Source organism: Canis lupus, chromosome 10 (assembly GCF_011100685.1).
Source record: "Canis lupus familiaris isolate Mischka breed German Shepherd chromosome 10, alternate assembly UU_Cfam_GSD_1.0, whole genome shotgun sequence".
NCBI lineage: Eukaryota > Metazoa > Chordata > Mammalia > Carnivora > Canidae > Canis > Canis lupus.
The window spans coordinates 24,997,293-25,017,857 of record NC_049231.1 but is presented as its reverse complement, the minus strand read 5'-3'; the positions used below and the strand labels follow the sequence as shown (position 1 = coordinate 25,017,857).

Here is a 20,565-nt window from a genome sequence, read left to right as displayed (position 1 = left end):
AAATGACAATAAGATATATATCCACTAAAATGGCTCAAGTTAAAAAGACTGTCTATACCAAGTGTTGGTAAGCCTACCAAGTGTTGGCACAACTAGAATTCTCAATTTCTATTTGTTCTGTTGGAAACTTTGGAAAACAGTTTGATGTTTTTTTATAAAGTTGATCATACCCTTACTGTAAGACCCAGAAACACCATTCCGAGGTACTTACCCTATACATTTGTCTACTGCATATGCACATTCCCAGTAGCTTTATTCACAACAGCCCCAAACTGAAAATAATCTAAATGCCTGTCACTAGGTGAAGATATCCATACACTGAGTAGTAGTCCAGTGAAAAGAAACAGCCTAATACATGCAAAAAACATGGATAAATCTCAAAAACTTAATGCTGAGTGAGAAAAGCCACATACAAAAGTATACACTGTGTGATTCCATGTACGTGCAATTCTAGTACCAAAAAGCAGAATAGGGGTTTCCTAGAGGCAGGATAGATGACTGCCAAGGATAGGCAGGAACTCTTGGGAATGGTGGAAATGTTCTATTCTTTGTGGTGGTGGTTACTCATTAAACTATACACTTATAATGGATACATTTTATTACATTATATTGAATTAAAGTTGACTTAAAAGACATTTAAAAAAAGACACAATGTTTTTCGTATTTCCTTACATCTTTCTTTTTTTTTTTTTTTAAGACACATTTATTCAGCATCATGATCAGACTATTACATTTAGCAATCAACAGCATGGGTGCAAAAAAAAAAAATCTACAATAAAACGCTTTGTGGGAGTGCTTTACACTTTCCACAAAACAGAAACTAAAATAACCTGTTATACAATTAGTCACAAATACAATCCTCGAGTTTTTTGCCCTGTACACAGGAGTATTGTCTAAAACATGTCTTCTTTGTAGCAGCTAGGCCCTGCCACCACTGTGCTTGGCTGAGTTCACAAATCTGTTGTAACCTGTAGCTCCCCTGTCACTTCTCTGGCTCTCCTCTCCTGCTAAGCTTTGTTCCCTGGCAGTAATTAAAACCTTCTGCCACTGCCATAGCTGCTGCTGCTGGAACCGCCATAGCCACCTTGATTTCGTGGTTTGGCAAAGTATTGGCCTCCACCACCATAGGGGTCAGAGCTTCTGCCTCCAAAATCTTCTCCTTTCATGGGTCCAAAATTTGAGGACTGATTGTTGTAATTGCCAAAATCATGCTAGCTTCCGCCACCTCCAGAGTTGCTTCCATCATTACCAAATCCGTTATAGCCATCCCCACTGCCACCGAAGCCACCTCGACTGCTGAAGTTCCCTCCATGACCAAAGTTCTCATTCCCACCAAAACTACCTCCATGACTACCACCAAAGTTTCCAGAAGCACTTTGGCCTCCTTTGGCTGGATGAAGCACTAGCCATCTCTTGCTTCGATAGTGCTTTCCTTACTTCACAGTTGTGGCCATCCACAGTATGGGATTTTTGAATGACAATCTTGTCTACAGAGTTATAGTCATCAAATGTCACAAAAGCAAAACCTCTTTTTGCCACTGCCTCGGTCAGTCATGATCTCAATCACTTCAATTTTCCCATAGTGTTCAAAATCATCTCTTAGACGATGTTCTTCAGTGTCTTCTTTAATGCCACCAACAAAAATCCTTTTCGCAGTTAAGTGGGCACCAGGTCTTTGAGAATCATCTCTTGAGACCGCCATCTTTGGTTCCATAACTCTTCCATCCATCTTGTGTGGCCTTGCATTCATGGCTGCATCCACTTCCTCCACGGTGGCATACATGACAAACCCAAAGCCTCTGGAGTGCTTGGTGTTTGGATCTCTCATTACCATACAGTCCGTAAGCGTTCCCCATTGCTCAAAATGGCTCCTCAGACTTTCATCGGTTGTTTCACATCTTTCTGCCAGATATGATGCTCTTGGCCATTCCTTGCTTCTAAAACACTCTCTTTGACTTCCTTAATACCATCTCTCCCAAGTTTCCTCCTCCTTCTCCAACCACATGCCTTTAACCTTTCCCAGACAGGTTTCATAGTTTTGGCCAATTTCTTAAATATTGGTTTTTCTGGTTTTGTTTTTATTTCTCAGATTTCTGCATGCTCTCTCAACACTTTTCTGGCTGACCTTCCACTTCCAAAGTTTTGCATTCATTCATAACCTCTATTTTCAGCCCAGGCCTCCCCCACTAAGTCTCAGGCCCACACATTCCCCAAAGGCAGGAGAAAGAGCTCCTTCCCAAATATACTAGACATCTCCAGCTCCACATGCCCTATCCTGGGCTCATCACCTACTCCTTAAACACATCTTACTGTCTCTTTAATGAACATTGATCCCCAGCTGCTCAAGTAGAAAACCACAGCGTCTTCTCAGTTCCTCCCTCCTATTTGTTCTCATCCACTGCAAGTCTTGGCTATTCTATCCCCTAAGTCATTCATGAACTTGGCCTTTCTGGCCTCTCCTACTGGCCTGGGTCAGGTCCTCAGAGATACTCTTTCCTAGTCTATCATAGTAGCTTCCAAACTAGTCTCCCAATCTCCAGCCTTTCTCCCTCAATGCATCCCCCTAACCACACCCAGATTATCTTTGTCATCTTCTTGATTAAAAGCTTTCTAGAGGGCACCTAGATCAATTCTGGGATTGAGCCCTCCCTCTGCCGTTGCCTCTGCATGCTCTCTCTCAAATAAGTAAATAAAATATTTAACAAATAAATAAGTAAAAACTTTCTAGATCACAAATTAGCTGTCGGTCAGATTCCAATTTCCAAATTAGCATGGCATTCACAATCCAGTCTCGCTCCCTTCCCCAATATCACCACCTTCCAACACACACTGTTCCATCTTGCAACAACTCTAACATACAGTGTCACACTATTTCTCATCAAAACATGCTTTGGATGTGTTTTCTCTTCCCTGGGTTCATGATGTTTCCTCTGTCTGGAATTCCCACTCACCCTTCAGGACCCAGCTCCATATTCCTGCTCCATGAGCATTCTCTGGCTCTCCCTCCATGTTTTTAAAGACCTCAACTCCAGCATATGAGCACATATTACTCTGTATTATAACTTTCTCCATTTGAGTGTGTCTCCCACTGGACTGAGCTCTCAGAGAGCATCATTCATCTTTGTCTCTCTGGGCCTAGAGCAGAGAACACAGTACTTGGCACAGAGTAGCTGCTCAATAAATGTTGAATGAATGGATGGGTGGGTGGGTGGATGGATGGATGGACGGAAGGACGGATGACTAAATGAAGGAGAAAAAAGGAAGCTCTTGGGCCCAGTGGTTTCTACTCTGTAATACTACACATCCAATTCCATCTTTAGTTCATTCCTTCTAATATTCCCATGATTTTTTTTCATTGTATTTTATGAACAACTGAAAATGCTTATACGAGCATCACAAAGTGTTGGCCTGGTCAAGCAGTTGTCATGGAAACAGCAGACTTACTGCAGAAAGAGTTCTAGAGACCCCTGATGCTCTTTAGATCATCGCTGTTTCCTCCTCTTCCCCCAGCTAGTGGGAGTGCAGAGAACATCAAGGAGGGCAGCCAGGGGGGGTTCAGAACTCTGAGCCCTAATTTTCCCCTGCAACTGATGAGTTCCAAGAAAAATCCTGACATTAGAAGGAGCAACAAAAGAAGAGGAGGAGGTGCAAGGACAAGTCTGTACGGTTTCCTTCTCAAGGGACTGAAGCAAGGCTCAACTCAAGGTTCAGTGTCCCATGGAGTCCACCCTAAGACACTCCCAGCATACTTCTCAGTCCCTTCTCTGCTCTCCTTAGGCCTCAGTGAGCCTAGAAGGAATCTTTCAACTCACATAGGCCCCTCCAGTCTGCTATGACCTTATCGTGGGTCCGTTCAAAGACGTGTCCCATCTTATCTCATCTAGACAAACTTCCTGGCCAGAGACCGCATCTTCTCTGGTCCTCCCTGGCACCAGGCCACCAATCCCAACAACCACTAGGACTCAGCATCATTTACTGTGCTTTTATTTTTTTTTAAAGATTTTATTTTTATTTTTTTAATTTTTATTTGTTTATGATAGTCAGAGAGAGAGAGAGAGAGAGAGGCAGAGACACAGGCAGAGGGAGAAGCAGACTCCATGCACCGGGAGCCCGACATGGGATTTGATCCCGGGTCTCCAGGATCGCGCCCTGGGCCAAAGGCAGGCGCCAAACCGCTGTGCCACCCAGGGATCCCTTTACTGTGCTTTTAACCATCATTTCATTGAACTCTGGAGAGGACACTCTGTGATGGTGGAAATGTTGTAGCTCTTCACTGTCCAGTATAGAGCCACCAGCCACAGGTGGCTACTGAGCACTTGAAAGGTACAAAAGGGGGCAGCCTGGGTGGCTCAGCAGTTTAGCGCTGCCTTCAGCCCAGGGTGTGATCTTGGAGACCCGGGATCGAGTCCCACGTCAGGCTCCTTGTGTGGAGCCTGCTTCTCCCTCTGCCTGTGTCTCTGCCTCCCTCTCTCTCTCTGTGTGTCTCTCATGAATAAATAAATAAATAAAATCTTTAAAAAAAAAAAAAAAGAAAGAAAGAAAGAAAGGTGCAAAAGGGAACTGAATTTTTAATTAATTCGAACTTAAATAGTCACATGTAGCTCGTGGCTGCTACATCACATAGCACAGCTCCAGCTCTCCCTGAAGGGAGGATGATAATCCTCATTTTGCAAGTAAATGAATCGGGGCTCTTATGAAGTCTCTGTATCAGTACACAGAAATGTTAGGATTCTCCCAACCACACAGGAAGGAAAATGGAAACGAGAAATAGAATGTCCCCTCATGGATGAGCTCGATGATACAGAGTCAGCACGAGAAACAGAGTAGGTCCCGAGGCTACACTGAATCCATGACTGATGTTAACACATCAGAAGAAAGGCCTGTCAGCAATAGAAATACAGAATAAAGGGTGGCCAGATACGCCCACCCCACTCCAGCAAGAGAAGGCAGTGTCAGGGCGCATGGGTGGCTCTGATGGTTAAGCTTCCAACTACTGATTTCAGCTCAGGTCATAATCTCAGGGTCATGGGATTGAGCCCCATGTCAGGCCCTGTGCTCGGCAGGGAGTCTGCTTGAGTTTCTCTCTCCCTCTCCCTCTGCCCTTTCCTGAGCTCATGCTCACTTGCTCTCTCTCTCTCTCTCTCTCAAATAAATAAATAAAATATTTTTAAAAAGAGAGATAGAGAGAAAGTGGAGGGCCTGGGTGGCTCAGTCGGTTAAGAGTCTACCTGCAGCTCAGGTCTTGATCCCAGGGTCCTAGGATGCAAGCTTCACATCAAGCTCACTGCTAAGCGGAGAGTATGCTTCTCTCTCTCCCTCCCTCTGCCTGCCACTCCCCTGCTCATGCTCTCTCTCCATCAAATAAATAAATAAAATCTTAAAAAATATATTAAAAAATGGACACTCGTTGCCAACCAGCTCCCACTGCACAAGTCCCACACCTCCCAGCAATGGCCAAATGATAACTGGGCATCCCACTTGGCCTGCCTCCCAGAAGAGCGCGCTCCATCAGTTCCCAACTTCTCCATGTATGTCTACGAGCTCTCGGGGTTCGGTCAGCCCCTGCATCCTCACTCATCAGTCAGGGGCGCTGAGGACTGGAAGTGCCCTCCCTGTGCTGAGCTGGCTTTCTGAGCCTGTAGGCCCAAGACTACAGCTGGCTTGCTAGCGTGATGCGGGTCCCCCGGTGGGAATCTGTCTAGGGCCAGCTGGCCTTTCCCGGGTCGTTCCCCAGCTTTTCCTCCAGTCTCATTTCCAGTTTGACCTGCAACCATCCATGGCACTTGGCACAGAGCCAGGGCACGCAGAAAGCGCTCAGTGGTGGCTCAAGGACTTCTTCTCCCAGAGAGCTGCGCTGATCACTGGCCCACAAAGATTCCTTTCCTCCTACAGAGCAGTTGCTCTCACCGCACATCTGAGCTCCAGTCACCCACTGTTCCCGCTGTACACGCTACCTCATCCCTGCTCTCCTGTGTCATGCGGGCCTGCTTTCTGGGCTCACCACGCTCACTGCGCCCAGGCCCAGCCTTGCCCATGGCCATTGCATGACAAGCTCCTTCTGATCCCCAGCTCTCCACTCAAGTATCCCCTCCTCAGACAGGGCCTCTGCCTCGGGCTGCAGGATCCAGCACACTGCCCCGTGTCCATGCTCCCCTGAGCCCCTCTCACTGTAATCTGTCTCCTGTTTAGAATTTGTTTCAATCCTGGTGACTTATCTTAAGTCCTGGTTCTACTACCCACTAGCTCTGTGCTTTTGATCTAGAATAAAAATTACAGGGCAGCCCAGTGGCTCAGTGGTTTGGCACTGCCTGCAGCCCAGGGTATGATCCTGGAGAACCAGGATCAAACCAGCCTGTTTCTCCCTCTGCCTGTCTCTGTGCCTCTCCCTCTCTGTGTCTCTCAGGAATAAATAAATAAAGTCTTAAAAAAAATTGGAAAGGAAAAAGTAAAACTGTCACTTAAAAAAAAAAAAAAGAATAAAAATTATAGCTAAAAGTTCCTGAGAAGTTGTGGTCTGCCAGGCACTGCTAAGCTCTGTTAGAACTCCCCAAATCCCTGTGGGGTAAGTGCTACTGTGACTCCAGCCCTACCCAGGAGAACACTGAAATGCAGCAAGATGAAAGAACTTGCCCAAAGTCATGGAGGGAACTGGTGACAGATTTACACAAATTCCTCTGTACCACAGTGCCCTCATCTGGAACAGGAGGCTCACCTCTCAGAGGAGTAGGAGCAGAGGAGACGGGTGTCTGATAAAACTCCCCTTAGCTTCTCCTCCTTGCGAGGGATAGGAGGTCAGGGCTGCCTGGGGGCCCTGGAGCTGGTGGCGGCGGCCCATGCATCACCTGTGCAGGAAGGGGGTTCTCACCGGCTGAAGCATCGTTCTACTGGCAACAGAGATCTCGCACATGCCAGGACCACACCAAGCACATAATCAGGCACAATGAAGGCACACAGGCCTCTTGGATTCAGCGTGGATGGCATTTTGATCTGAGCCTTGGCAGGCAAAGTTATTAAATGAAGGAGCAGATGTGCTAATGTTCCCCTGGGGAGAAAACCAGGTCGGGCATGCAAATTCAACTCACGCTGGCCCGATTGCGGGGATACTAAGGTGACCTGGAGTGGAGAGAAGACCATAATTAGAACGAGAGACAGGGATTCCTGGTGGCCCAGCGGTTCAGCACCTGCCTTCAGCCGGGATGTGACCTGGGGTCCCGGGATCGAGTCCCACATTGGGCTCCCTGCAGGGAGCCTGCTTCTCCCTCTGCCTGTCTCTCTCTCTCTCTCTCTCTCTCTCTCTCTATCTCTCATGAATAAATAAATAAAATCTTAAAAAAGAAAAAAAGGACCAGAGACAGAGCTTAGAGAGCAGGAGGAAGTGAACAAATTGGTGGGACGTGCTGCAGGCAGGGTCCACGCAGGAGGGACCCAGGTGGCCGCTGCAGGACGCCAGTCAGGCCAGATACCGTGTGTCTGCCTCCCCACTACTTAGGGATTCTTGCCTAAGCATCTCTCCAGTCCCAGGAGAGACGTTTGCAGGGGATAATGAGGAAATAGCAGAAGGGATGGGAAGGGAACCCAGCTCTGGGGCCGCCCTGCTGCAGGAGGAAGAGAGCCTGAGAACCAAGAAAGAGGAGTTAAGTGGCCGAAAGGTAACTTGAGAGAGCGCTCCACAGACCACGGGCATTTCCAGGCCAAAGCCAGAATGACCCTGAACTGTGGGTTTGCACACCATTCTGCAGTTGATGCACACAAGGAAATCAGATGGCAAATGGGCAAGGATGCGGTGGCCCAAGTGGAAAACCAGGAACGAGGAAGGGGCTGGAATCACAGTCGCGTGCAAGGTGAGCACACAGGGAACACCTCTTCCGCAGAGGATACCACAGATTGTCCAGGACATGCTCCATCGGCAGGCAGCGGGTGTCATATGGTAGGTTTATTTTTAAATTTGTATCCTCAAACCCCAAAATGATGAGATAATTTTATCAAGAGTCACAGAAGATTAAAATTAAGTGAAGGTCCCAGCTGTTGGTTATGGCAATGTACCTTATATATGAGACTAACCCTACTCTCAACAAGAGAAAATTCTTTTTTTTTTTTTTTAAGATTTTATTTATTTGACTGAAAGAGAGAGAGTACAGGCAGGTGGAGAGACAGGCAGAGGGAGAGGGAGAAGCAGGCTCCCTGGTGAGCAGGGAGCTCGATGCAGGGCTCGATTCCAGAACCCTGGGATCATGATCTGAGTCAAAGGTAGATGCTTTAACCAACTGAACCACTCAACTTGCCCTAAAATTCTAACATATATATGCAGGTGTGTGTGTGTGTATATACACATTTATATATGCACATGTATAACATATATCCATTTTTATGTATATATAGAAAATCTTTTTAACAAGATGAAAATACTAAAGAGCAACAAAAAGCAGGCAAAATGGAGAAAATTCTACTTTTCTTTTTTAAGATTTTGGTTTTTGTTTTTTTTTTAAGATTTTGTTTTTAAGTAATCTCTATACTAACATGGGGCTCTAACTCACAACCCAGAGACCAAGATTACATGTTCTACTGACTTGAACCAGGCAGGCGCTCCCAGAAAACTTTATTCTTTTATTTTTTAATTTTTATCTATCTATCTATCTATCTATCTATCTATCTATCTATCTATCATCTATTTATTTATTTATCTTTTTAAGATTTTATTTATCTATTCATGAGAGAAACAGAGAGAGGCAGAGATACAGGCAGAGGGAGAAGCAGGCTCCATGCAGGGAGCCCGATGCAGGACTCAATCCCGGGACTCCAGGATCACAACCTGAGCTGAAGGCAGGCGCCAAACCGCTGAGCCACCCAGGGATCCCCCAAACTTTATCCTTTTAAAAAGAGACCACACCTGGGTGAGATCCAACTTTGCAAGGCTTTTCCCCCAAAAGTGCTACAGTCCATTGAGCAGGCCAGGGCCAGGGTTCCTGCTGAAAGTGGCCATCTAATGGCCTGAGCAGTCAGAGGTCAAGGTTCAGGGCTACCAGAGAGGCTAGAAATTCAGCAGGTTGGGGAATTCTAGAAAGGAGAGAGCCACAAAAGGAGCCCCAGATTCTGTGAATGGCTCCCTTCTAGCCACTGGCTGACTCCTGAGCTGCACTTAGTGGTGAGACCCTTAGGTGCACAGGGGGAGGCTGGAAGGCCAAGCAGAGGTTTCAGCAGCCACTCACTACAGAAGAAGAGCAATTGAGAGTATGAGTCCTGCCAGGTTAGAGGGGCTTAGGAAACACCTTGGCTTTCTACCGACACCCCAGAAGAGCTACACTTGAAGGGTACCTCTCAAGACTAAGAAATCGATTCTACCATTAAAGGTAAAACCAAGACAGGCTGCCCCAGTGAATCCTAAAACCAAGCCAGAAGATCAGAGTAGTCTGCCAGGAATTTAACCACCCAATAAAACATAACTCAACCCGTTCAGAGTCACTATGACCTATCATCCATAATGTCCACTATACGATGAAATACTGCTAGACACACAAAAAACGGAAAAATGTGATTCACTCCACAAAGAATTACTAGGCAACAAAAATAGGCACACAGACCACTCTAATATTGGAACTGGCAGTCAAATTATTTTTTATTCAAATATAATTAACATACATTGTTATATATTAGTTTCAGGTGGCAGTCAAACTTTAAAAAAAACTGGGCACCTGGGTGGCTCAGTTAAGTGTCTGTCTTTGGCTCAGATCATGATCCTAGGATTGAGCCCCATATCAATCCCCATGGAGATTGGAGAAGGCATGAACCTTCTCCCTCTGCCTGTGTCTCTGCCTCTCTCTGTGTGTCTCTAATGAATAAATAAATAAATTCTTTAAAAAAAAAAAAAAAGCAAACCTGATTTTTCTTTTAAGTAGTCTCCATGCCGAGCATGTAGTCTAACATGGGGCCTGAACTCATGACCCTGAGATCAAGACCTGAGCTGAGATCAAGAGTCAGAGCTTAACCAACTGTGCCACCCAGGTGCCTCAAAACTATGAAATATTTTACAGTACCATTTACAATATCTCAAAAAGAATGAGGAAGAGAAATGTCTAGGTATAAATCTAATAAAATGAGTGCTGCAAAGTACAAAACACCAATAAAAAAAATCAAAGAAAACCTAAATATATGGAGAAAAATGCCATTTACAGATTAATAGACTCAATGTAGATATGTCAATTCTCTCCAAATTGAACTTTAGATTTAACAAACTCCAATGATTATTCCAGTACTGTTTTTCACAGATATAAAGAAACTGATTCTAAAGTATATGTGGAAAGACGAAGGAACCAGAGTAGTCAACAATTTTGAAAGACAAGAACGAAACATCAGAACTCATGCCAACTGATGCTAAGACTTACTATATAGATAGCTACAGTAATCAAGACAATGTGGTTCTGGAGAAAGAACAGACATGTAGGTCAAAGTAACAGACTAAAGAGTCCAGAAATAGATCCGCATAAATATGGTCAACTGTTTTTTCACAGAAGTTAACTCAGTGGAGAAAGTAAAGTCTTTTCAACAAATTTTGCTGAAACACCCACACTCAAACAACTTCAGCCTATACCCTACATCAACTATAAGAATTAACTCAAAATGGGTCATAGACTTAAAAGTAAAATGTAAAATTACAAAACTCATAGAAGAAAACACAGGAGAAAATCTTCATGGCTTTGGGTTAGGCCCTATACATGGGACTAAAAAAATGATAAATTGGACTTAACTAAGGTTTAAAACTTTTACTTTGCAACAAGAATGAAAAGATAAGCCATTAGGGGAGAAAATATCTGGAAATCACATACACACCAAAAACTGGTATCCAAGAAAAAAAGGCAACAAAAACAAAAGTAAGTAAGTGGGAAGACATTAAACTAAAAAGTTTTTGCACAGCAAATGAAACCATTAACAAAATGAAAAAGCAAGCTATGGGGCACCTGACTGGCTCAGTCAGTAGAACATGTAAGGCTTGGGATACCTGGGTGGCTCAGTGGTTGAGTGTCTGCCTTTGGCTCAGGTCATGATTCCAGGGTCCTAGGATCAAGTCCTGCATCGGGCTCCCTGCAGTGAGCCTGCTTCTCCCTCTTCTATGTCTCTGCCTCTCTCTGTGTATCTCTCATGAATAAATTTTTTAAAATCTTGGGCAGCCCGGGTCGCTCAGTGGTTAGCGCCGCCTTCAGCCCAGGGCGTGATCCTGGAGACCCAGGATGGAGTCCTGTATCGGGCTCCCTGTATGGAGCCTGCCTCTCCCTCTGCCTGTATCTCTGCCTCTCTGCCTCTCTGTCTCTCTGTCTCTCTCTGTATGTATCTCTCTTGAATAAAAATAAAATAAAAATAATAAAAATCTTAAAAAATAAAGCACATGTGAGGCTTGATCTCAGGGTCATGAGTTTGAGCACCATGTTCAGTGTAGAGTTTAGTTTTAAAAAAAAAAACTACTGGATGGGAGAAAATATTTATAAATCTTATGTCTGATAAGGGGTTAATATTCAAAATAGTTAAACAATTCATACAACTCAGTACTAAAAAAAATCTAAATAGACATTTTCCAATAAAAACATACAATAAAAAAAAACATACAATGATAATTCAAAACTACAATGAGATATCACTTCACACCTGGTAGAATGGCTGCAATCAAAAAACAAGAGGTGTATCTGGCTGGCTCAGTCAATAGAGCATGTGACTCTGGATCTTGGAGTTGTGAGTTCAAGCCCCACAATGGGTGTGGAGATTACTTAAAAAAAATAAGTAGGTAGGGATGCCTGGGTGGCTCAGTGGTTGAGCATCTGCCTTCAGCCCAGGGCATGATCCTGGAGACCGGGGATCAAGTCCCACATCAGGCTTCCTGCATGAAGCCCGCTTCTCCCTCTGCCTGTGTCTCTGCCTCTCTCTCTGTGTCTCTCATGAATAAATAAAATCTTTAAAAAAATATATTTAAAAAAAGTAAGTAAATAAATAAATAAATAACTTTTTAAAAGCTAAGAAATAATAAGTATTGGTAAGGATGTGGAGGAAAAAAAGGCAACCTTTTGCCCTGTTAGAGGGAATGTAAACTGGGGCAGCCACTCTGGGAAACATTATGGAGGTTCCTCAAATAACTAAAAATAGAACTACCATATAATTCAGCAATTCCATTTTTGAGTATTTATCTGAAGGAAATAAAAACACTAATTTGAAAAGATATTTGCACCCATATTCACTGCAGTCTTATTCAAAACAGCCAAGACATGGCAACAACCTTAATGTTCATTCATCGATGGATGAACAGATAAAGAAAATGCACTGTATTTATATATACAGAGGAATTTTACTCAGCCATAAAAAAAGAAGGACTTGATCCTAGGACCTGGTGATCCTAGGATCACCACCTGAGCCAAAAGCAGATGCTCAACCACTAAGCCACCCAGGTGCCCCACTCTGCCCATTTTTTAATTGGGTTATTTGGAGTTTTGTTTCATTTGAGTTGTAGGAGTTCTTTATATATTTTAGTTCTTAACCTCTTATCAGACATATGATTTGAAAATATTTTTAAAAAATAAAATATTGTCTCCCATTCTGTAGGCTGCTTTTTTTTTTTTCCCCCACAAACTCTACCTCCAACATTGGTCTCAAACTCATGGCCCCAAGATCAAGAGTAGAATGCTCTACTGACAGAGCCAGCCAGGTGCTCATGTAGGCTGTCTTTTCACTGTTGATTGTGTCCTTTGATAAACAGAAATTCTTAATTCTGAAATAGTCCAATTGATCGATTTTAACTTTTATTTCCTGTGCTTTTAGCATCATAGCAAGAAATCACTGCCAAATCCAATGTCGTGAAGCATTTCCCTATGGTTTCTTCTAAGAATTTTATAGTTTTTTTTAAAGATTTATTTATTTTATTTATTTGAGAGAGAGAGAGAGAGAGACTGCATATAAGGGAGGGGGCAAAGGAAGAAGGAGAAACAGTTCTAAGCAGATTTGGGCTTGATCTCATGACCCTGAGACCATGACCCAAGCCAAAACCAAGAGTCGGATGCTCAACTGACTGAGTCTCTCAGGTGCCCCTAGGAGTTTTGTAGTTTTAGCTCTTAGGTCTTTATAGCTCTATCTCTTGGGTCTCTTAATTCTTTTATCCATTTTGTGTTAAATTTTGTATATAAGGTAATTCTGCATGTGAATAATCCAGTTTTCTCAGTACTACTTGTTGAAGACTCCTTCCCCCATTAAATGGTCTTAGTACCCTTGTTGAAAATCATTTAGGTGCCTGGGTGGCTCAGTCAGTTAATAATCTGCCTTTGGCTCAGGTCATGATCCCAGGATTGAGCCCTGAATCAGGCTTCCTGCTCAATGAAGTCTGCTCCCTCTGCCCCTCCCCCTGCTCATGTTTTCTCTCTCATAAATAAGAAAATAAATAAATAACATCATTTGACCAAGAGGTATTTTTCTGAGCTCTCTATTCTATTGGGAGATTATGTTTAATGAGGACAGGGTTTCGGATAGGGAAGATGAAAAGGTTTTGGAGATGGATGGTAGCAATGGCTGCACAAAAATGTGAACATACTTAGTGTCACTGAAATATACACTTTAAGATGGTAAATCTTTAAAAAATTTTAAAAATAAATTAATGGTAAATCTTATGTGTATTTTACCACAATTGAAATTTTTAATGAAATAGACATTTTCTTGGGATCCCTGGGTGGCTCAGCGTTTTAGCGCCGCCTTCAGCCCAGGGCTTGATCCTGGGGTCCCGGGATCGAGTCCTACATCGGGCTCCCTGCATGGAGCCTGCTTCTTCCTTTGTCTGTGTCTCTGCCTCTCTCTCTCTCTATGTCTCTTTCATGAATAAATAAATAAAATCTTAAAAAAAAAAAAGAAATAGACATTTTCAGATAAGCAAAGGCTAGGATAATTTGTAACCAGCAGACACTTACTCCAAGAAATGCTAAAGGAAATTCTTCAGGCTGGAGGAGAGATGAAAATGCAAACCTATAGGAAGAAAAGAAACACACTAAAAATAGCAAATATGTGGGTAAATATAAAATATAATTGTTCTTTTCTTAAATTCTTTTTAAGAAGTCAGCTGGCTGTTTGAAGTAAAAACAACAGGGGTGCCTGGCTGGCTCAGTTGGTAGAGCATGCAACTAACTCTTGATCTTCAAGGTTGTGAGTTTCAAGCCCAAGTTGGGTGCAGAGATTACTTAAAAATAAAAATCTTTTTTTTTAAAGGTAACAATAGTAATGTATTGTGAAGTTTATAATATTTATAAAAGTAAAATAAATGACAATAATACAAAGGATAGTAGAGGTGTAAATACAATGAAATTGTTGTAGAGGTTTTTATCAAATATAAGTGAGCTGTGAAAGATTAAGAATACCCACTGTAATCACTAAAGTAACCACTTGAAAAATGATCCAAAAAATTGGTTAAAAAGTCAATAGAAGAGAAGGAATGAAATACTTAAAAATATTCAATTAACCCAAAACAATAAAGGAACAAAGAACAGAGGGGACAAAGAGAAAAAAATATCAAGATGGCAGACTTAAAACCAATCTATCAGTAATTAAATATAAATAGAATAAGCATCCAATAAAATTGATAACTACAGAACCTATAGAATAATAAGATAAAATTATGAACAACTTTATGTCAATATATTTAATAGTTTCAATGAAATGGACAAATTCCTTAAAAATATAATTTACTAAAACATACGAAAATATAACATACATGAATAGTCCACTATCTATTAAAGAAATTGAAACATAATTAACAGTATTTCCACTAGAAAACTCCAAGCCCCCAGATGACTTCATTGGTGAATTAACCCAAATACTTAAGGAAGATATAACACCAATTTTATATAAATTCCTTCAAAAAGAAGAAAAGGGAATACTTCCTAACCTGTTTTAGGAAACAGTATAAATGATACCAAAGTCCATTACTACAAAAAAAGAAGATTGCAGATAATATCACTCATGAATATAGACAAAAAATTCATGAATTGAAAAATGTTACTGAGTTGTAAAACAAAATATAAGCAAATTAAACCAGCAATATATAAAAATGATAATCATATCCATATGGAGTTTATACCAGTAACACAAGATTGGTTCAACATTTGAAAAATCATGGGGTGCCTGGCTGACTCAGTTGGTAGACTGTACAACTCTTGCTCTTGGGGTTTTGAGTTTGAGCCCCATGTTGGGTATAGAGATTACTTTAAAATATTTTAAAAAGAAAAGAGAAGAGAAGAAAAGAAAAATTAATGTAATCTACTACATTGATATAATAAAAGAGAAAAATCAGATACCATTTCAATAAATACAGAAAAAATATTTGACAAAATTTAATACCTATTCAAGATAAAAATCCTTGCAAAGTAGAGATGGTAGGTAATTACTTCAAATTAATAAAGAGCATCTATGAAGAATCTATAGTAACAACATCATACTTGGGATGCCTGGGTGGCTCAGTGGTTGAGGGTCTGCCTTTGGTTTGGGGCATGATCCCATAGTCCTAGGATCGAATCCCACATCGGGCTTCCTGCATGGAACCTGCTTCTCCCTCTGCCTGTGTCTCTTCCTCTGTGTGTGTGTGTGTGTCTCTCATGAATAATTAAATAAAATCTTTAGGGGTAGCCCGGGTGGCTCAGCGGTTTAGCGCCACCTTTGGCCCATGGCCTGATCCTGGAGACCCGGGATCGAGTCCCATGTCAGGCTCCCTGCATGGAGCCTACTTCTTTCTCTGCCTCTCTCTCTGTAGGTCTCTCATGAATAAATAAATAAAATCTTAAAAAAAAATAAAATAAAATAAAATATTTTAAAAAATAATACTTATTGGCAAAATAGTGAGTACTTTCCCCCTAAGATTAGAAGCAATGCAAAGATGTCCACTCTAAATACTAGTCAACATTGTAGTGATGGTCCCAGCCAGTGTACTGTAAGAAAAAGAAATAAAAGGCATAAAGATTGGATATAAATCAGTAAAGCTGTTCTTATTTGCAGACTACATGATTGTGTAACTAGAAAGTCCTAAAGAATAGGGACACCTGGATGGCTCAGTCAGTTAATATCCAACTATTAATTTTGGCTCAGGTCATGATCTCAGGGTCATGAGATCAAGCCCCACATCAGGCGCTGCATTGAAGGTGGAGCCTGCTTTAGATTCTCTCTCTCCCTCTGCACTTCCTCCCTCACTCACTTGTGCACACAGCATACACACTCTTTTAAAAAAAGTAGGGGGGTTTCCTGGGTGGCTCAGCAGTTTGGCACCTGCCTTCGACCCAGGGCGTGATCCTAGAGTCCCAGGATCGAGTCCCGCATTGGGCTCCCTGCATGGGGCCTGCTTCTCCCTCTGCCTGTGTCTCTGCCCCCACCCCCCTCTCTGTCTCTCATGAATAGATTAAAAAAAAAAAAAATCTTTAAAAAACAAGAAAGTCCAAGGTCTTAAGATTGAGTCCTGCATCAGACTTCAAGCTACTAGGATAAATGAGTTTAGCCAAGTGGCAGGATACAAGGTAAATATTCAAGACAGTGTAGTATTGATGTAAAGGCAAATCAATGGAAAAGAAAGAGGTCAAAAATAAATTCTCACATGTACAGTTGATTTTCAATAAGCATAAAAATAATTCAATGAAGAAAGAACATTTGTTTCAATATATAGTGCTAGAATAACTGGATATTTACATTATAAAGAATTAACCTTGGGCAGCCCTGGTGGCGCAGCGGTTTAGCGCCGCCTGCAGCCCGGGGTGTGATCCTGGAGATCCGGGATCGAGTTGGGCTTCCTGCATGGAGCCTGCTTCTGTCTCTGCCTCTCTCTCGCTCTGACTGAATAAATAAATAAATCTTTAAAAAAAAATTAACCTTGATCCCTATCTTATACCAAATATAAAAATTATTTTGAGATAGATCATATATCTAAATGTAATATCACGGGGATCCCTGGGTGACTCAGCGGTTTGGCGCCTGCCTTTGGCCCAGGGCATGATCCTGGAGTCCCGGGATCAAGTCCCAAACTGGGCTCCCAGCATGGAGCCTGCTTCTCCCTCCTCCTGTGTCTCTGCCACCCCCCCTCATAAATAAGTAAGTAAGTAAAGTAAGTAAGTAAGTAAGTAAGTAAGTAAGTAAGTAAATAAATAAATAAATAAATAAATAAATAAATAAATAAAATATCTCAAACCATACAGTTTTGAGCCATCTATTACTAGCATCATGGCTGCCCTCAGACCTCTGGTGAAGCTCAAGATCGTTAAAAAGAGGACCAAGAAGTTCATCTGGCACCAGTCAGACGGACTCGTCAAAATTAAGTACAATTGGCAGAAACCCAGAGACATTGACAATAGGCTGTGCAGAAGATTCAAGGGCCAGATCTTGATGCCCAACAATGGTTACAGAAGCAACAAGAAGACAAAGCACATGCTGCCCAGTGGCTTCAGGAATTTCCTAGTCCACCACATCAAGGAGCTTGAAGCACTGCTGATGTGCAACAAATCTTACTGTGCAGAGATTGCTCACAATGTATCCTCCAAGAACCACAAAGCCACTGTGGAAAGAGCCTCCCAGCGGGCCATCAGAGTCACCAATCCCAATGCCAGGCTGCGCAGCGAAGAATTGAATAGACAGCTAATATGCGGGTCATATTTGCGTTAATAAAACCATAAGACTATAAAAAATAAAAATAAAAAATAAATAAAACCGTACAATTTTTAGAAGCCAACACAAGAGAATATCTTTGCATCCTTAGGATAGGCAACAATTACATAGAACACAAAAAACAATAATAAAAGAAAAAGCTGATAAATTGAACTTCATCAAAATCAAAATTCTCTAATCAAAAAAAATGAAAAGGCAAATCTTACAGAGGAAGAAAATATTCACAATATATATATATATGACAAGGACTTATAATCAGATTATATTTTTTAAAAACTCCTAAAACTCTGGGGCGCTTGGGTAGCTCAGTCAGTTAAGCATCGGACTCTTGGTTTCAGATCAGGTCATCACCTCATGGGTCACGGGATTGGGCCTTGCGTCAGGCTCTCGGCTCAGTTGAAGATTCTCTCCCTCTGCCCCTCCCCCAACTCATGCTCTCTCTTTCTCGATCTCTCTCTAGTAAATAAATCCTAAAAAAAAGCAAACCCCCCCAAAAAAACAACTCTCCTAAAACTAAAAAAAAGACCAACCCAATTTATTTTTTAATCCAATTTATAAAAATGGGCCAAAGACTTGGACATTTCATAAATGAAGGTATAAAACTGACTAATAAGCACATGAAAAGATAACAAACATTGCTAGTAATTACTGTGAAAATTAATAAAGGGAAATCTCACTAAAGTGGACCTGGAGGCTAGAAGAGGAGGCTGGAAGAAGAGCCTGACACTCAAAACCAATTACAGGAAAAGCTGTCAGTGACAGACCCCAGCAGAAGAATGTCAACAGGAAAGAATCATCGGTTGCAGGCCCTAACTGGATAAGATGTACATTGCCTCCCCTATAAGAAATCAACTATCCAATAAATAAATAAATAAACAAACAAACAAACAAATAAATAAATAAATCAACTACCCTTTTAACTTAGCCAATGAGAAACTTGTCACCCTGAACTCTTGCTTTTCTCAAAACAGCCCCTTCTTGCCTGGGTGGCTCAGCCGGTTAAGCATCTCCCTTGAGCTTAGCTCATGATCCCAGGATTTTAGGATTGAGTCCTGCATCAGACTCTCAGCTCAGTGGGGAGGGACTCTGCTTCTCCTGGTCTCTGCCCCTCTCCCTGCCTCGTGTTTGTTCTCTCTGACAAAAGTAAATAAATAAAATCTCTAAAACAAACAAACAAACACCAGCCCCTTCAAACTTCCTGCTTCTCTATAACATAACATTCCTCTCCTTGGTTTATTGGACTTGCCATGGTTTTGCTGTAGCCTGTGTGTCCTGGATTGCAATTCTCTATTATTCCTGAATAAACCCATTTTTGCTGGTAAAATGACTATTTTTAAAGTTAGCAATATGAAAATGTGAATCAAAACCACTGTGACGTCCCACATACCTGTTAGAATGGCTGACATGAGGGGGATCCCTGGGTGGCTCAGCAGTTTAGCGCCTACCTTTGGCCCAGGGTGGGATCCTGGAGGCCCAGGATCGAGTCCCACATCAGGCTCCCTGCATGGAGTCTGCTTCTCCCTCTGCCTCTCTCTCTGTGTCTCTCATGAATAAATAAATAAAATCTTTAAAAAAAAAAAAAAAAGAATGGCCGACATGAAAAAGACTGACAAGACCAAGTTTTGTTAAGGACATGGAGCAACAGGAGTGGGTGGGAATGTAAAATGGTGTAAACACTTTGGCAGTTTCTTACAAAGCTAAAATATACTTAATACACCACTCGCAGTCCTACTTGTAGAAATTTCCCAAGAGAAAAACAAAAAACCTATGTCAGCACAAAGATCTTCATGTGAATGTTGATAACTTTATACAGAACAGTCAATCATGGCCCAACCATAGCCCAATAAATGGTAAATGTATAAGCAATCTGATCTATGCACGTGGTACATTATTCCTCAAGTGCTCCAAAGAAAAACTACTGAGGGGTAGAGGTAGGGCCTGTGAAAAACAAATAGAGGTGCCTGGGTGGCTCAGTGGGTTAAGTGTCTGACTCCTGATTTTGGCTCAGGTCATGATCTCAGGGTTGTGGGATGGAGCCCATGTCTGGCTCCATGCTCAGCACAGAGTCTGCTAGTTCCTCTCCCTCTGCCCATCCTCCTGCTCCCCTATTCTCTCTCTTTCTCTCAAATAAATAAAAATCTTAACAAATTACTGATAAACATAACATAGATGAATCTCAAAATCATTATGCTAACTGAAAAAAGCCAGATGCAAAAGACTAAATGCTCGATGAAATTCTAGAAAAGACCATAAAGAAAATGAAGCAATGGAAACTCTCATACCATGCTAGAACAGATGGGAAAAAGGTTTGGCCTTTTTTTTTTTTTTTTAAGATTTTATTTCTTCATTTGAGAGAGAGTAAATGAGAGAGAGAGCATGAGCCCAGGAGGGAAGGGCAGATGGAAAGGGAGAAGCAGACTCCCCACTGAGCAGGGAGCTCAATGTGGGGCTCAATCCCAGGACCCTAAGCCCAAGGTAGATGCTTAACTGACTGAGTCACTCAGGCAGCCCCTGCCTTTTTAAAGTAATTTCTACACCCTATGTGGGCCTCGATCAAACTCATGATCCCAGTATCAAGAATCACATGTTCTACCAACTAAGCCAGCCAGGTGCCCTTGGCCATTTCTTATAAAGTCCATCAATTACTTTTCTTCTGACCCAGCAATTCAACTTCTGGTATTTATTCAAGAAAATGAAAATAATTTTTTTAAAAAAGAAAGAGGGCAGCCCGGGTGGCTCAGCAGTTTAGTGCTGCCTTCAGCCCAGGGCCTGATCCTGAAGACTCAGGATCGAGTCCCATGTCGGGCTCCCTGCATGGAGCCTCTCTCTCTCTCTCTCTCTCATTCTCTCTCTCTCTCTCTTTCTCTGTATGTCTCTCATGAATAGGTAAATAAAATCTTAAAAAAAAAAAAA

General features: G+C 42.0%; 1 protein-coding gene and 1 pseudogene across 1 annotated transcript; one reads left to right on the top strand and one right to left on the bottom strand.

Annotated features, from left to right (window-relative positions):
• Positions 1-1,031: 1,031 nt before the first annotated feature.
• LOC119876744 lies at positions 1,032-6,035 on the bottom strand (annotated as a pseudogene).
• An 11,176-nt stretch (positions 6,036-17,211) lies between these two features.
• On the top strand, positions 17,212-17,649 carry LOC119876743 (60S ribosomal protein L32-like). The gene has a single exon (XM_038551566.1). The coding sequence runs from the start codon at positions 17,212-17,214 to the stop codon at positions 17,647-17,649; it is 438 nt and encodes a 145-aa protein (XP_038407494.1).
• The last annotated feature ends 2,916 nt before the right edge of the window (positions 17,650-20,565 follow it).